At 34.7% G+C, this 15712-nt stretch overlaps 1 protein-coding gene across 4 annotated transcripts in view; it reads right to left on the bottom strand.

Annotated features, from left to right (window-relative positions):
• Positions 1-15712, bottom strand: part of LOC134262385 (uncharacterized) — a 73016-nt gene that overhangs the window by 34070 nt on the left and 23234 nt on the right. For all 4 annotated transcript variants that reach the window (XM_062744763.1, XM_062744764.1, XM_062744765.1 and 1 more), the window contains exons 16-18: positions 11935-12054; positions 11215-11371; positions 10718-10907 (exon numbers count right to left, since the gene is read on the bottom strand). In XM_062744763.1, coding sequence (XP_062600747.1) covers positions 10718-10907; positions 11215-11371; positions 11935-12054 — 467 coding nt within the window. The remainder of the gene's footprint in view (positions 1-10717; positions 10908-11214; positions 11372-11934; positions 12055-15712) is intronic.

The following is a 15712-nucleotide window of genomic DNA, read 5'->3' as shown; positions in this document are numbered from 1 at the left end:
ATCATATATCTTTACATGAGGACAAAAGTCACTATTGTTAACAAAAAGAAAAATTTGGGAAAATGGACGGCATTTCATTCTTTACAGTTCTAAATCTGTGTTCAAACTTGAGAGATAAGACAATATCTAACAGGAGATATCGGTGACCCTTGAAAAAACAAATTACTGCCCTTTATTCAGTTTTAAACAGCTCCCATCTTTGACACTTGGAAAAGATCAGTATCTTTTGGACACTTTTTTTCTAATTTCCACAGATACACATTTTAAAAAACCTCTTTTTCTTCTCAAAATCGCAAAATGTAAAAAAAAATCTTTAAACATTTTTAAGAAATTAGAGCAAAAGGTTTGAAAAGAGTTTCTTTGACCCTGAAGATTTTTAACTCTTAATGACAGGATGCCATGGTCTCCTCTGATAGGCCAATTTTATTGTAAAGCCATTTTTTTCATCTCATTCATTGTTATACCTCAAAATCCTCTCACAAAGAGACCTCACCCACCCAAAGCAAACATAACAGTGCACCCAGATACACCAATTATTTATGAAATTCCATCCCACTGAATGGCAAATCATGCTATATCAACTTTATGACAGGTCTTGTTATTAAACAATCAGTCCTTGTGGCTGTTGTGGTATTGTGTATTGCAGGAGAGCTCATGGATTCTGAATACACAAGGATAATCGGAGAGATTATAATCGGGTAAAACCCTATGGTAGCAGCAAGGCAAGAACTCTCACCCTGCCTTTGTCTATGTTGAATTACTAACTGATAGCCTACAGTTGTGTATATTGTGTCCTAGATTGCGTGAAGATGTACAAAAGATTGCCTGCTTCTTCTCAAATCTCTACAACTTGCATGTTACTTCAAACTGCACTTAAACAGTTGATAGTATATACTCATATCTCTTTATCTTTTATCTACCAGACTAATACAGGAGAGTTGTTCTCCTTTATATAATTACCAGAGCTGATACCATCTAACGGATTCAGTTGATGACCACTGCATTCTATCAGACCATTATAAATACTAGTTTATGTGAAATTCTATAAAATCAATTTGTTTATCTCTTTGAACTTAAGGATGATCACATTTAAGTCTGTGAGGGTCATCTTGAGCTGTTTACAGTTTCCCCAATAAAGATTAGAAATCATATGATGTTCCGGAAATTAACTAAGAAAACTTTAGTCCTGTGTCCTTGTCTTTTTTTTTTTATGTGACATACATCATTTGTCCATACTTAAATTACAGGTCTATAAAATTCTGCATTCATATCATTTTATGCATATAAGCAAGAAAAAATATGTAGACAACCCTCCTCATCTTATATTTTTCCTTCCTTTCTTCTCTCTCTCTCTCTCTGGGTGTCTCTCTCTATCTGGATATCTATCTCTCTATCACTCTCACCTCTCTTATACATGGTCTTAAGTGCTGAAACAGAACCACCTGTTCTACGCGGTACCTGTGCACTCAGTATACAATTATCCACTTGTTGAGCTTGCGGCCTTTATGACCTTATATCTCATTATATCCACCTACATTCCTACCTACTGCAACATCTCCCTTTATGTCCCATCAGTCAAGCATCACTATAACATTGAACCCATCAATAGAAAATCAGTGTTATGAAGAAGAGGCAATCATTATGGATTACTCATCCCCTATGACTGTGTGCTATGTGCCATTTATTGGGATGTTACCTTATAATATCAGATCAAAGACATTATGTAGGTAATATATGTCCTCATTTGCACATCTTTTGTCACCTTTCAAGGTAACCCGATCACCTCCGCATTACGAGCCTACTGTGTGAGGTGTTTTTTGGCCTCTGCAGTCACAGCTGGGTTTTGTGCCGAGGCACTCTGACATAGACTGCAGTGATTACCAGGGGGGCTCTTGGGATCACCTGACTCCTGGGGCTCAGGCTATTGATACAGTTCCACATCACAGAGAATGGCTGAGAAAACTCAATTTGTCATGTGTGAGGATTATAAAGTAATCAAGGGAATTGTAATTTAGATTCACATCAGCCTGATCTACCTGCAGTTCATGTTTTATCAACAGTACATCTACTGGGTCCCACGAGCTGAAAACCATTCACACATTAATATAGGTTTCTATGGTATAAAACCAGAACAAAAGTCAGACAGCACTGGTGTGTTCAAACTTCATTTTACTAAGTTTTTTCCTATCTCATCATCTGTTCTGAGTTCACTTCTGTATGTAATGACTACAGTGTGGTTGAACACATTCTCCAAAAGTTATCGGTTCACTCATATTACAACCAAAGCTTTTTTAAGAAACTCAGTACCATTGTTACCAATCTCATAAATTTCATTTCTTTTTTCAAAAATGCCATAATCTACCTTATATATCTGAGATTTCATAAGAAGATTCTATCATGTTTATCTCCCAAAAGAGTGCCATTAAGGGCAATAAGAATTTCATAAATAACTAACCATCAAAAAAGATAACAATGTGTGAACTTCATCAGAGGAACTGAAGTTGTTAAACTTTTTTTGGTCACCACTTTGGATGGCTCCTGCTGACCAAAGCATGAAAACTTCTCCCAAAATTCAATACACAGTCAATCATACCCCCCAATAATTGACAACCAGTTAATCAATTTCATACCCTCTTGTTACAGAAATGTCTTTGATATTCCTTCCATGGTTTATTTGGGGAAAGTGCATGAGTGGTTTTGCTGGTCAGGCAATCAAATTGATAAACCAGGCTGGTCCTTTGTTTCTACATTCCGCACATAAATATTTACTGGCCCCGATTTTATTACTCATTTAATGCCAGCTTCACCCCGGCGATTTTAAGGGAAATCAAAGTCACCTCCAATCTCAGACCAAACATTGCTGACAATTTCCACCATGGTCTATCAAATCATTACTTGATATAGTTCCATTTCCCTGGACTTCACATGGAATATTTCCCGTTATATTGCTGGGTCTTATCATTTTCCCTGTATGAGGGGCTTTAAAGTGTTTATTTTACATCAAATATCATACAGATAAAATTTCTCCTCCAATATATATCCATAATGCTTCATCTCATGCCCTGATGCTTCTAATTATCCTACAGTCCATCATCAACAACTTTGATCTCTTAACCATAACCACACTACTTATATTTATATACAATAACCTTGTACATTACACTCTGTTTTCAGTGAAAATTTTATAAAAATTTGTACATAGGAAGTCAATTATATTCTCCTTTGATCAGTCAACATCTACATGTACTTTATAGGACCAGTGAAATGCTGATGCTGTGGTATTTTAATAGATACTGTGTTTGACAAAGAGGTGAAGAAACTAAATCTCTATAACTATGATGAAGTCAATCATTGCTATGCATATTAATGTGCAGCATGTACAATGGAATGAAATGAAAAACTGCAACATGGTCCAATAGTTAAGCACTGATTTGAGTCTAAAAAGTTGAATTCTTATGTTTAGTACATGTATGATAAAGGTGTAAACTCAACAAGGACTAGCTACCGTATGTTAAGTCTGTAGCTAGGGCCCTCAGACTTGAAAATATAATTACCCAGAATTCATTACATATTGAAACGGTTAAGAAAACTACTAAGTAGTTAAAAAGTTATATATGTAAATCAGAGACAACTTTCTATAACACACCCACACATAAGATCTGGCTGCACACGATTACAAAATGTTTATGAAGTAGTAAAACCCTGTGCATTACCACACTGAGGGTATAATCAGCATCCCACCTCTGTAAAATCAAACACCAAATCTTATCTAAATCTTAAAAAGGTGTATTGAACTTTTACATTACAGTACAGCCAAAAACAACCATATTTGTCTAAATCAGATATCACTATTTTTTTCAATTGCCAGTAAATTAAAAGTTTAAACAGTTGTGTAATCATGATGTTAGCTGACTTGTGACCACCTACAGAAAAAAATTAAACCTACTGCATAGATTTATATACTGACAATAAACCTCATGTACTTACATTAATTGATCAAAAAAGATCTAAGTCATGCAGCAATATTGTTATCTGTCTAAATCATAGTTTTATTGGCTGCAATAGTGCAGACTTGATTTGCTTAGCTTTGTTTTCATCTGATTTTATTAAAAAATTGGTATCTGCTGCTAAATTGGGAGAAGACAGGAGACAAGATACTTTTTTCTTGATACACAATTTTGTCGGGCTCAGCAGTTCAACTGTGTGTATATTAAATGTTTGACTTTTACTTTTACTTACATAATTTATGATTTATAACTTGGTTTGGTTGGAAAAACTAGTCTGTTACAAAAATCTTTTCCACCTTTTGTGGTACTTTCTACAGAGTTGTTTTGAACAATATATCCCACTAAACCTTACTGACAATTTCCCAAACAGGGATTGGACACAATATCTAAAAGCTGAGAAGTCTTCCTTTTTAGAGTTATTCCCCTTCGTCATATCTGCTCAAGTAAAATGTTTAGCAATGAGGAACAATTAAAAAATTGGCTTTCTCTGAGCTGGTTTTTGTGAAATTGAGCAATTTACCATGAAGTATTTAATAACTTACAAAAATTTTAAAATGTCTTTTCCTGGAAACTTTACTGCTATTATTTATGACTTTCCTTCATTAATTATTAAAAAAAATCATTATGCCATAATTCTTTAATGTGTCAAGATACATTTTAGCATCAGTTTCATGTGAACAAGACATTTAGCTAAGTACATATGCAGTAAAACTCCAATAAAAAAATTCAAAGCAAAAGAACTTTGGGCGGGCAGTTTTCAAATACAACATATGTTCACAGAAAGGTCTGGAATTCCTGACCTTCCAAAAACCCATGTTTTACAAGGCGGTAACAATACAGGAATGATGAGCCTCAGTGATAACTCTACCATAACCTATAGAAACCCTCTACAATACACAGGAAGTAGGCCAACAGGGCTACTGCAGAAAGTGACATCAATCCAGACCCTGGGTACCTGTCCTCCGGCCTGCCCCCTGACCACTTACAATGAAAACTCAACCCGCTGAGAAAAATTCTCCACATTCTTTCTATTTTCTTTTCTACTTCTTGTGTTTGTCTGACTGACTTGACCATCCATTAAGTTTTGGGTTCTCACCCGACATACCTCCCAAAAGTGAACAGGAAAAAAAATCCTCGAGTGTTAATGATGCGAGCTGCAACAATGAGAGGTTCTCATTCTCAACATATTAACGATTCATGTCAATTTATCCCAATTAGATATTGAAATATTTTTATTAAAATTGATACACTTCATGCTACATGAATTTTGTATCCACCTCTCTGTTTGAAGTTTACAATATCCCATTCCAACATTCTCCATATCATGTATAGAATTTGGTTGTTAAATGCTTACTTTAAATCACTGTTGATCAGATATGTATTTTATATATTCTAAAACTCTCATATATGACAATTACATCATTTTCCCCCTATAACATTATGCTAATGCATCCTAATATTCTGTATATACCTCATAGATTAAAGAATTTAAATGAATAGCAAGGATATATATATAAACTATTTCTAGATCACAACAGGAAAAAAAAAATGAAATATCTACTTTTTGACCCAGATTTTCAACAATATACAAAATTCATCAGATAGTCTAAGTCACTGCACTTAAAAAGCTGACCAAGAAATTAGCAAGCTTTCACTTTAGCTGTTTACTTGATTAATGATTCATCAACCTGGTCAATAGAGGAACACCTTACAGAGTAGCCCATAGAAATTGCTGGACCCCACAAGCACCTTAGGTTTTATAATTGATACAGAAATATGACATATCCGTCCGGGCTGAAAAAACAAACCTGACATAAAAATAAAAACTGCATATTTGCGTTCTGGTCACCAACAATACAAGACACTCCTCTCAATATTAGCTTTGTACATGGTGGTCCCTACTGACCACTGTTTAATTTCTGACACCTTGACCTACATTTTTTAGACCCTTAACATATGGCCCCTAATGCCACTGGGCACCGTGTAATTCATGGACTGGAGTCTTGGAGTGGAGTTATGGAGTGGAGTTTGGAGTCAATTTTTGGAGTCTTAGATTTTTTTTTAAACATAATTATGCAGAATTTTTTTTCAGAAATGGCATTTGTATGATTGTCTTCAATATTCTAAAATAATTTATTGGCAAGATAAACCTCTAATTTAAGTGCATATAGGCAACACCCATCAGCCACGCAATTCTAAATTTATAGGACCCGACACAGTGCTGTGATTTTTCTTATCTCTCTTTGATTTTGACATCGGTTTGAATAAGTTATTACTTATTAACATTATTGTTTTTTCAGCAGTGTGTTTCGGCGGTTTTATATGTATTGTATATGTATATATGTATGTATTGGTGTATTAAAAATCTAAATTACGGCCCCGCCTTTATCAGGGATCCTGCCATAATTTCCATTGTGATAAAATAGCATGAGAGACACTTTATGAATTTGATACTGCCACTGTATGTCCCACAAACTCAGTTTTATCAGAATCTGTCAAGAGTTAATTATACAAGAGCCGGCAGTGCATTGCGATTACAACAGAACCATTTAATCACCTTGAGCGCCGAGTCATCATATAAAGTACTAACATTTTTTTTAGGGAAACTGAAAATGAATAGAGGATTAGCCAGTGTTTTCCTCCAAAGAGTAACGTACATGTATTATAGCAGTCCCGTTATTTAGGTATTTGATAGTTTGTTTTCGGTGAACAGTTCAATGACTTTTATCATTGAGGAAAAGCACAGAACTATTCCAAGGTAGCAGATGTTTAAAAATATTCTTTATATCATAATTTATCAACAAGATGTGTTTGTGAAACACTGATGCTCCTGTATGGCAGCTTATGGCGAGGGTTGAAATTTGTCAAATGGTCTAGGTCAATGTATTTTTAAGTGGGTCAAACGTTAAGGTCAATGTCAAAAGGTCAAATATTGTCATACCCAATAGAAGTCTTGTCATAAGGAATATACCTGAAAAGCATGAAAGCATTAGTACTAACATTTCAGACGTTATGGTCAAGATATTTTGAAAAATTGGTCAAATTCTAAGGTCAAATGTAAAAATATTTTATACCTAATGAAAGATCTTGTTACAATGGATGCACATGTCAAGTATGAAAGCCCTAGCATCAACTAATAAAAAAATACTGGCTATGGTTAAAGTTTAGAAATTATTGGTAAAAGTGGGGCAAACCCTAAGTTCAAGGTCAAGAGGTCAAATTTAGTGATCCCAGAAGAGAAGTTTTGTCACAAGAAATACACACATATGAAATATGAAAGCCATAGCCCTACCCACTCAAAAGCTTTGGATGGGATTAAATTTTGTGCTGATAAACAGACTAACAGACATATAGACAGACAAGGCAAAATCTAAATACCCTCTTCGAATCTTCTATTGCGAGGGCATGAAAAGAAAAGGTACAGAGGGATAAGACGATAAATTAAAAAATGTAATAAGTATTATTTCATTTATTCCTATTATATCTAAAGCGGATGGTAAAGTTAAATGATACGAAATACGTAAACAAATTATTTTAACAAAAAATGAATATGCTAAATATCAAAAACTTATTCCTCGTGGTTCAAATATCACCATATATGAAAGTAAGAATTTATTAAAAATTCTATCAAAGGTTATGTCATGAGGTAATCTGTGTGTTTTTGATTGTCTTGACTACTTATTAATATGTCTATTCATCCCACAGTTCAAGATAAGGTGTTATCTATGGACAAACAGAAAACGGACGTGTGTTCCATTAATGTTTATGCTTTAGGTAAAACTAGTTTCTTCTGAACTCTATTTCTATTAACAAACGCAATTTTGCTTGACTCCAAAAATTGACTCCAAACTCCACTCCATAACTCCACTCCAAGACTCCAGTCCATGAATTACACGGTGCCATGCCACTGCAGGACTCTGTGACTGTGCCGTCTAAGCTTTTGTCAACAGTCACTTGAAATCTGCTGACACGGTACTTCTCATCCTTCCAGTCTAATCTTTAAATATTTACACTGTGATTTTCATTGCTTGCCGCAAAACCAGTTTATTTTTTAAATCTTGTTTTTGTGGATGAAAAGGGAGAAAATGTGAAGTATGAGAAATTGGTGCTGATAAGATTTTTGTAGCCCTTGGTCAGGTAGTTGAGAGAGGTAGGATTAATGTTTATGGCCTGTCGCACCATTGCAGCTAAACTCTTATAGTACCTGCAAAAACCTGTGATCAAATCCTCAGTGTACAAATGAACCCTAAAAGAAATTAAAATGGACGGAAATTGATATTTTAAATGGGACATCATAAAAGCCAGGCTGTGTTGTGAGGTATGCCATTCATAAGCCGGGGCGGCTAAGGCATTCCTCCCCACACAGACTGCATTCCCTTCATTCATAACCCTCGGCTCTGTTGATATGGAGAAGAATTTTTGTCCTTCTCTCTCCCTCATAAAAAAACTTGGCCATATCCAGGTACGGTATATCACAAATTTTAAACAAAAAGAAAAAAACATTTGAAGACCACACAAAATTCTGCACAAACTGCATATTTTACCTGTAAAGAAGATGCATGTACAAATTACAAATGCAAAGGAATTATAAACGAGTCAGATTTAGCAAAACAAGTTTCCAATTACAAATCTTAAGATGCAAGGACATTCAATTTTTTTTCTTTTTATAAAAGAAATGTAAAGATCATTCTGTGGACAACAGATTATTAAAAACAGATTTAAGACTATGCAAGATTTTATTACAAAGGTAACACCATATCAAAACTCGACAATTCAAAGTCTTTGTTGCTGAAAAATCCAATGGCAATTTCACTTCCTTTCAGATTCTTTTTACAGGAAATGGTGTAAGTTGCCACCAGGAAGATAGATACACAATATTGTGAATTTAGACGATCAGAATAAAGCATGCATGTCCAGGTGTCATACAGGGAGCATCATCTGCCATACATGCTTTTGTCTCCAGTCTCCTGTTTATTCTGTAATATCGATTGCATTATTCACCCTAATAAACACAGCACCTTTTTTGAAACTGCCTCAGTATTCTTTAAATCAATAGTTCTCACATGAAGTTTAAGGTGCTTTAGCTAACAAAAAATAATTCTCTCAGATTATTTTTTTTATATGTCTAAATAAAAACAATTAACAATAATAAATTTCTTTATTTGTAGACTCAAAGTGTTCAAGAGTGATGTGTTTCTTGGTTGACAAGCATTTTTTTCAAAGCATGAGATGATCTGTTAAAAATCAAATCTTCATATCATGGAAAATATAGGACCCCCCCCCCCCCCCCAATTTTTAATATAGGGTGCTTATTAGGGCCAATATGGTATTTCCTACTCGATAACATGCATTTTTTATGAAATGACAACCATTTGAAGCATCTGCAACTTATACAAGCAGCAGGTTCATGGTTTGACAATTCCAACTACCCAGGACCAAATAGTGAAAGTGGATAATTAAAAGAAATATGACAGCAGCATGGTCCCCCTATACCTATGACATATTACATCTGCTGTGAAGCAGATATATAACAGGATTTCCTTTGAAGTGTGGTGATCTTTATTTTCCTTTTACAATTGAGTCCACTCAGCATGATTTCAGCTTATGATAATCATCTCTTAACAGCTCCCCCCATTCACATTTCATAACAAATGCCCAACCTTCGTCACATGACACAGTCACTGAACAAAAAGGAAACAGAATGCTTAATTTCACTTTCATCTCTGTCTAAATGATGCTTTTACTGCATACATTACTCAATTGTGAGAGATATGAATTATACCGTCATCTATGTATGCACTAAGAGCATAAATTAGCATTCATTAAAGAAAGGCATCACTTTAAGGGTGGCAGTAAGTAACTCTGGGGAAAGAAAGACAACTCAGATAACCATCATGCCAGACTGGCAGTGAAGGACTGCTAGAGCACACCTAGGCCCTCAGAAGCTGTGAGGTAACTAAGAGCAAAATCCTGCATTCCACATATTTCCCGGCACTTAATTCAATTCTGGAATAAACTTTTTTTAAAAAGCAAATGATACTTGTAAACTTTTTAAAAATCAAAATTTTACATATTTTTGCTTATTAATTTGCACAACAGGATTTATTTCTAGTAAAATTTCCATCTGACTGGATATATACTTCAAAAGACTAAAAAAGCAAAGATTTTTGGATCAAAAGAGAAATAAAGATCTAAATGTGGGAATCCAAATGATGTTTCTGAAATTTGTTAAAACACTCCCAATTTAAAAAAAAGAAAAAAGGACTTAAATTTGCAAGTGATTTTTTCAGAACTTAATTATGCTTAATGTCTAATTAATTCACAATCAGGTTTATTTCATTGTTTATGACAGTGACATTCCAGATTTCATTGACTTTGATTTTTTTTTTTTTTTACATGATGCACTTATATTGCTCCTTCATATAGGATTGTACTGTTATTTATTAAATTTTTAAAACCACCTGAATTCATTTCAAAAAAAAAAAGTCTAGAGAAAATGGCTGTGATTGACAAGAAATGTCATGTATGAGACAATTATGCTTTATTTTTTTTCCACATTTATTGCTACACCTGTTGCTCTTTTAGAATGTATTGGGTTTGACCAGCGTACACAATAATGATATACATAATTTGTCTCACTGGTCAAAGGGAGGCAACTCTATTTCATTTTTGACCTGTTGGTCAGTGATGGATGTTAGATGACCACTAACCTCCCAACGTGACCTGTTCTACTGTTATGTTGACTGGCCCCGAGTTTCCCGGTTTAGAGATGAACTCGTTATCCGCTGAGATTGAGTTGGATGGAATCTGAATGGTGGCTTGGCTTGTCCCCCCTGTTGACGTGGCGATAGCTAAAGCCTGCTCTATCATGAACATCTCACACCCATTCTTTAAGTGTTCCTGAAAAAAATCATAAAAACTGACATAAATAAAATATATTAAATAAAAAAAAACAACAACAACAAAAACCAAACTTGCAAAGCTCACAATCCATCAATAAGATCTTCACTATAAGGAAGCAAAATATATAAAGACTTAATTCCACAATTTAAAATTATAATTATCCAAAATAAAAACTTTTCTTACTCGGCAGGTTTGCATGCTACATGTAATTCAACACTCCAGGGTGTACTGCTGTTGGCTTGTTGATGAAATACTGAGATGATTATTCAAGTTCTGAGTATAAGTAACTTTAAGTTATTCTTACCTTGAGAAGAGAATCCGTTTTGAAGATGGATCCACACTTCTCACAGACATGAGATTTGACGTCGGAATGTTTCCTCTCTATATGTTTCCTGATGTCCGTGAAGGTGTAGCCATAGAATTCACACACACCACACTTATAGTCCTTCTGTCCATTATGTCTGTAATAGCAAGGGAGGTTCTCTCAATTACAAAAGATATTCCATCAATAACAAGGGGAATTTATAAATATCAAGAAAATTCTGTTCTCTTAATAATAACAAGGGAAATTCCCTTCAATAACAATGGGGAAATCTCTCAATAACAAAAAGAATTCCTCAACAAGGGAATCCCCTTGATAACAAAGAGAAATCCTCAATAACAAGGATGAGTTCCCTCAATAATGAGGAGTTTCCTCAATAATGAGGAGTTTCCTCAATAACAAGGGGAATTCCTTCAATTACAAGGGGAATTCCCTCAATAACAAGGATGAGTTCCCTCAATAATGAGGAGTTCCCTCAATAACAAGGGGAATTCCCTCAATAACAAGAAGAAGTTCCCTCAATAATGAGGAGTTCCCTCAATAACAAGGGGAATTCCTTCAATAACAAAGAGGAATTTCCTAAATAACAAGGGGAATTCTCTTAATAACAAGGTTAATTCTATTAATATCAAAAGGAGAGAGTACCTGTTGATGGTACACAGTAGGGAGAATACGGTACAATTTCCTCTGAGGATGTCCTACCTTTTGAGATGGAGTTCTTTGTTTTTGATGTGTCGGAAGGCCTTACCACATACATCACACACATGTTTGGGTTCCTCATGGATTAAGATGTGCTTTGATATATCTGATTTTTCACAACCCCTGTAATTTGAACAAAAAATAAAAAAATAGAAAACGGACCAAGTTATTTTTACATATGTAATAACTGTCATACACAATATCATAAAAGTAAAGGCTTAGATAATACGAAGATCATTTTTGTGAAGACAAGTTTAGAAACATGTAGCATGTCACAAAAAGTGACAGTTGAAACAAAATTTACATTATCAGCACAATTCCAGATATATACTGTGCCTTTCACCTACTAGTCTTTCTACCATCATCAAAGTCCTCAGACATCTGTTCTATGTCAGAGGAAACAAACTAAAGCCAAACGTAACTGTGGGTTGACCTGAACACCGAGATAGGTGATGTACTCTAGTTTTTGTCTGCGGTTTAAGACAATTCACCTGGTTGTACATGACAAATCTTACAGCATAGGCAGAATTTTTGTTCTTTGTGCACCGATTAAACAGGTCAGCTGTCTGTGGAATTCAGGTCATTGAAACAAAACAGAAATAATCAGCAAAAACCGAGTGAAAGGTCAGGCTATGTACTACATTCTGCAGTGGCTATAACGTCTTCGAGTTTATAATTAATGTACTGCCTACCTGTCCTCAAATGACCATCTCAAGGCAATCCAAATCTAACACAGGATAGTTTTGTTGAATGAACTCATCAGAAAGAGAAATTTATTTTACAGGGTTCTCATTACGTACTCAAATGTAAGAGTTTTAAAAAAAATTAAACCATAGGTACCCCCCCCCCCCCCCTCTAAAAAATCAAAATTCTGACAAAACCATTTTAAAAGTTATATTCTGGTTATTAAAGTGAAAATAAAAAATTTCACCTGATCAAAAAATAAAGTATAATTAATTTCTATCATGTTGCACTGGTGCTTACATAAGAACCAAAATCCAAGGACGCAAGATAGATACACATGTATATGTAGCATTTCTGGAATCTTTCTTGTGTAATAGATATGTGGCATATACAGCATTTTAAAACATAATTTGACAATCAGAACAAGGCTAAGGAATTAGCCAGGATCAGCAGACAACTGATCTTTAAGCCTGTGTCTCACTCACAAAATCCAGTAATTGGCCATAAATCAGTTTCCCCTTTACACAGGTAGATCCCAGACATTGGGGTCATCTCAGTTTAGGAGGAAAGTTTTCACTTTGTCTGTGACCAGATTCACTTTTTATCTACCCCCTATCATTATGTTGTTAGGGGGTGGGTAAGCTGTTATATACCTGTCCTACCCTATTCTATCTACTGGTATACAGGGATTAGGTTACAGGTAAGACTGACTGGTCCCTGTGATCTACCTAGCTAGGTATGTTTAGTTCAATACAGCAGAGAGAAGCGTCTCAAAACAGAATGTCAGTGGTCAAACAGCCTTGTTCACAGGGGCTGGTTGGTAATGAAAGAGATACACTGTTTTGGTGGGTTTCAGTTTCATAATGTACGGGTCCCTTGGTACATGTCAAACACAGAGAGAACACATATTTATCATGTAGGCTATGCTAAATAATTGTCTTCAAAAAGCTGATGGTGCTTTATGACTTGCTTTAAGAAGGATCTGAAATGCCTTATAAACTATTTCAATTTTCCTTGCTGTGCATTGAAGGCCTACTTAACGAGGATGTTTATGTGGGGGTGGGGCGGGGGGTGGGGTGGATGGGGGGAGGAAGGTCTTTTGATGGTCTTCAAAAAGTCAGTGAAGCAATATCCAAATTAAAAAGATATCTTTACTTTGCAAGACTCAGATGTCCTCCCCTCAAACTTTCCTAAACCATTTGACTGTTGTACCTTGCAATGCTTGCATACATTAATACCAATTAAGATGGATTTTTCTTTATGCTTGTATCATAAATACTAGAAAATCAAACTCATAACATAAAAATGTGCTATGGAAAGTCCTGTCATATGTATAGGAAGGAAACGTTCTGCCTACAGCAAAGGATGTAGACACTCTTACAAGTCAACCATCTGCTTCATGTATACCAATACTTCTATCTAGGGGCAACAATACACCAGTACAGAAAGGCCACTTAACAATTACCTAATTAATAAACAGAGAAAGTTCTGTTCCTTATAGTTCCTCTTTTTTTTCTTAGAATGCACTCCTGAAAAATAGCCCATCTAAAAAGGACCAATGAATATTAATATTATGAATAATGATATCAAGTACAGTAAAACTTGTTTAATCTGAACACTGCTTATGCCAGGGACATTGGTTGGATTAGACATCACTCTGTGTTAAACATTTTATAGGTAGGGAGTTCAAGTTAACATTGTATTATAGGCATGACTTGAGAATAAACAAAATCTGTATCAGACTACTTTTATTGCATTCATCAAAGTTTAATTCTAATAGCTAGAGAATTCAAGCTTCTGTTAAAGAAAGCATTAAAAATACTTTCTTGATACTCATTTTCAAAGATTCATAATAAAATTCAAATACTGCACAAATACAGTTCAACTTCGGTACCTCAAAAACAGAAATCTGGAATACCATGGATATATTACAGTAATTTTAAAGTCAAAATTAAACCCTTTATTCTTTGGTATTTTATCCTTGATATCTGGACTCCTCAGATATCTTGACGTTCTATCATTACTCAATGAGTTTGAGATAACAAGGTTTGACTGTGTGTTCATCTTTGAGAAAACAATTGATCTTCATTGGATGTTTGTGCTTCTAACAAACTGCCCTTGTATTTATGAAGTGTCTCTCTAACTAAGACATTCTCTTAATAATTAAGTTTTATTCGTATTCAAGCCTCCTCTGAATGGTTAATATCCAAAAAGGAACACAAATTATTTCTCTATAACCTGGTTTGGTATGGAGACACATCCCCATGACAACCAGCTGAATCATCTGTATCCATGCAATCCTCTCATTTCCAGTCCATGGGATTACATGGAAAATTCCAGATTTGATAAATGTACCTTTCATTTAAAACAGTAACTCGATCTTACACACATGTAAACAAACAATATGGCTGCTAGGCCTACGTATCGGTTTTTACCTCCCCTTGCTTTCCATCACTTCTGTTACTACGGTTGTATTATTGAGTGGCAAATTTGAACTTATAAAAAGCAACAAAATTTTACACCCACAGTTGTTTAATGATGTATAAATTAAATTATAAGGAATGACTAATTCGTGGCATAATTATTCGAGTATAACCTGTTTTTGGTCAGTTTACAATGATTTATAATCTGCATAAACTGACCCAAACCAGGTTATACTGGTAAAATTTGGCCAAGAATTTGAGTCATTCCTAAAATAATTAGTTAGAATCAAGTGTAAATTACTCCCCCCTCCTCTCAAATTTCTTTTATGAATGTGAAGGGTACAGATTACTAGGGCTTCATATCATATAATTTCAGGCTATTTTCTGTTGTCTCTATTGAGTAAACTAATTAAATGAAAACATTTGCACTCTAATTTTAACTAGCAAGGAGAAATTACAATGAAAAAAGCAGCATTCAAACCATTTATCTTACAACAGAGGGCATGTAGATTTTTGTTTATAAACCTTGTCACAAGATGGAAATTTGATATGTACAGTTATCCATACCTATGGTCACATGCATTTTGTCTACCTATATATAACGGTATGGTATACAGAATACCTATTCTCAAGTCCCTCTAGATACCTATTTTTAGAATGAGGGCATTTAACAA

This window comes from Saccostrea cucullata, unplaced genomic scaffold (assembly GCF_032062105.1).
Source record: "Saccostrea cucullata isolate Sc308-1 unplaced genomic scaffold, CSIRO_AGI_Scuc_v1 ctg392, whole genome shotgun sequence".
NCBI classification, from domain to species: Eukaryota; Metazoa; Mollusca; class Bivalvia; order Ostreida; family Ostreidae; genus Saccostrea; species Saccostrea cuccullata.
The sequence above is the reverse complement of the archived record's forward strand: the minus strand, read 5'-3'. Positions and strand labels throughout refer to the sequence as shown.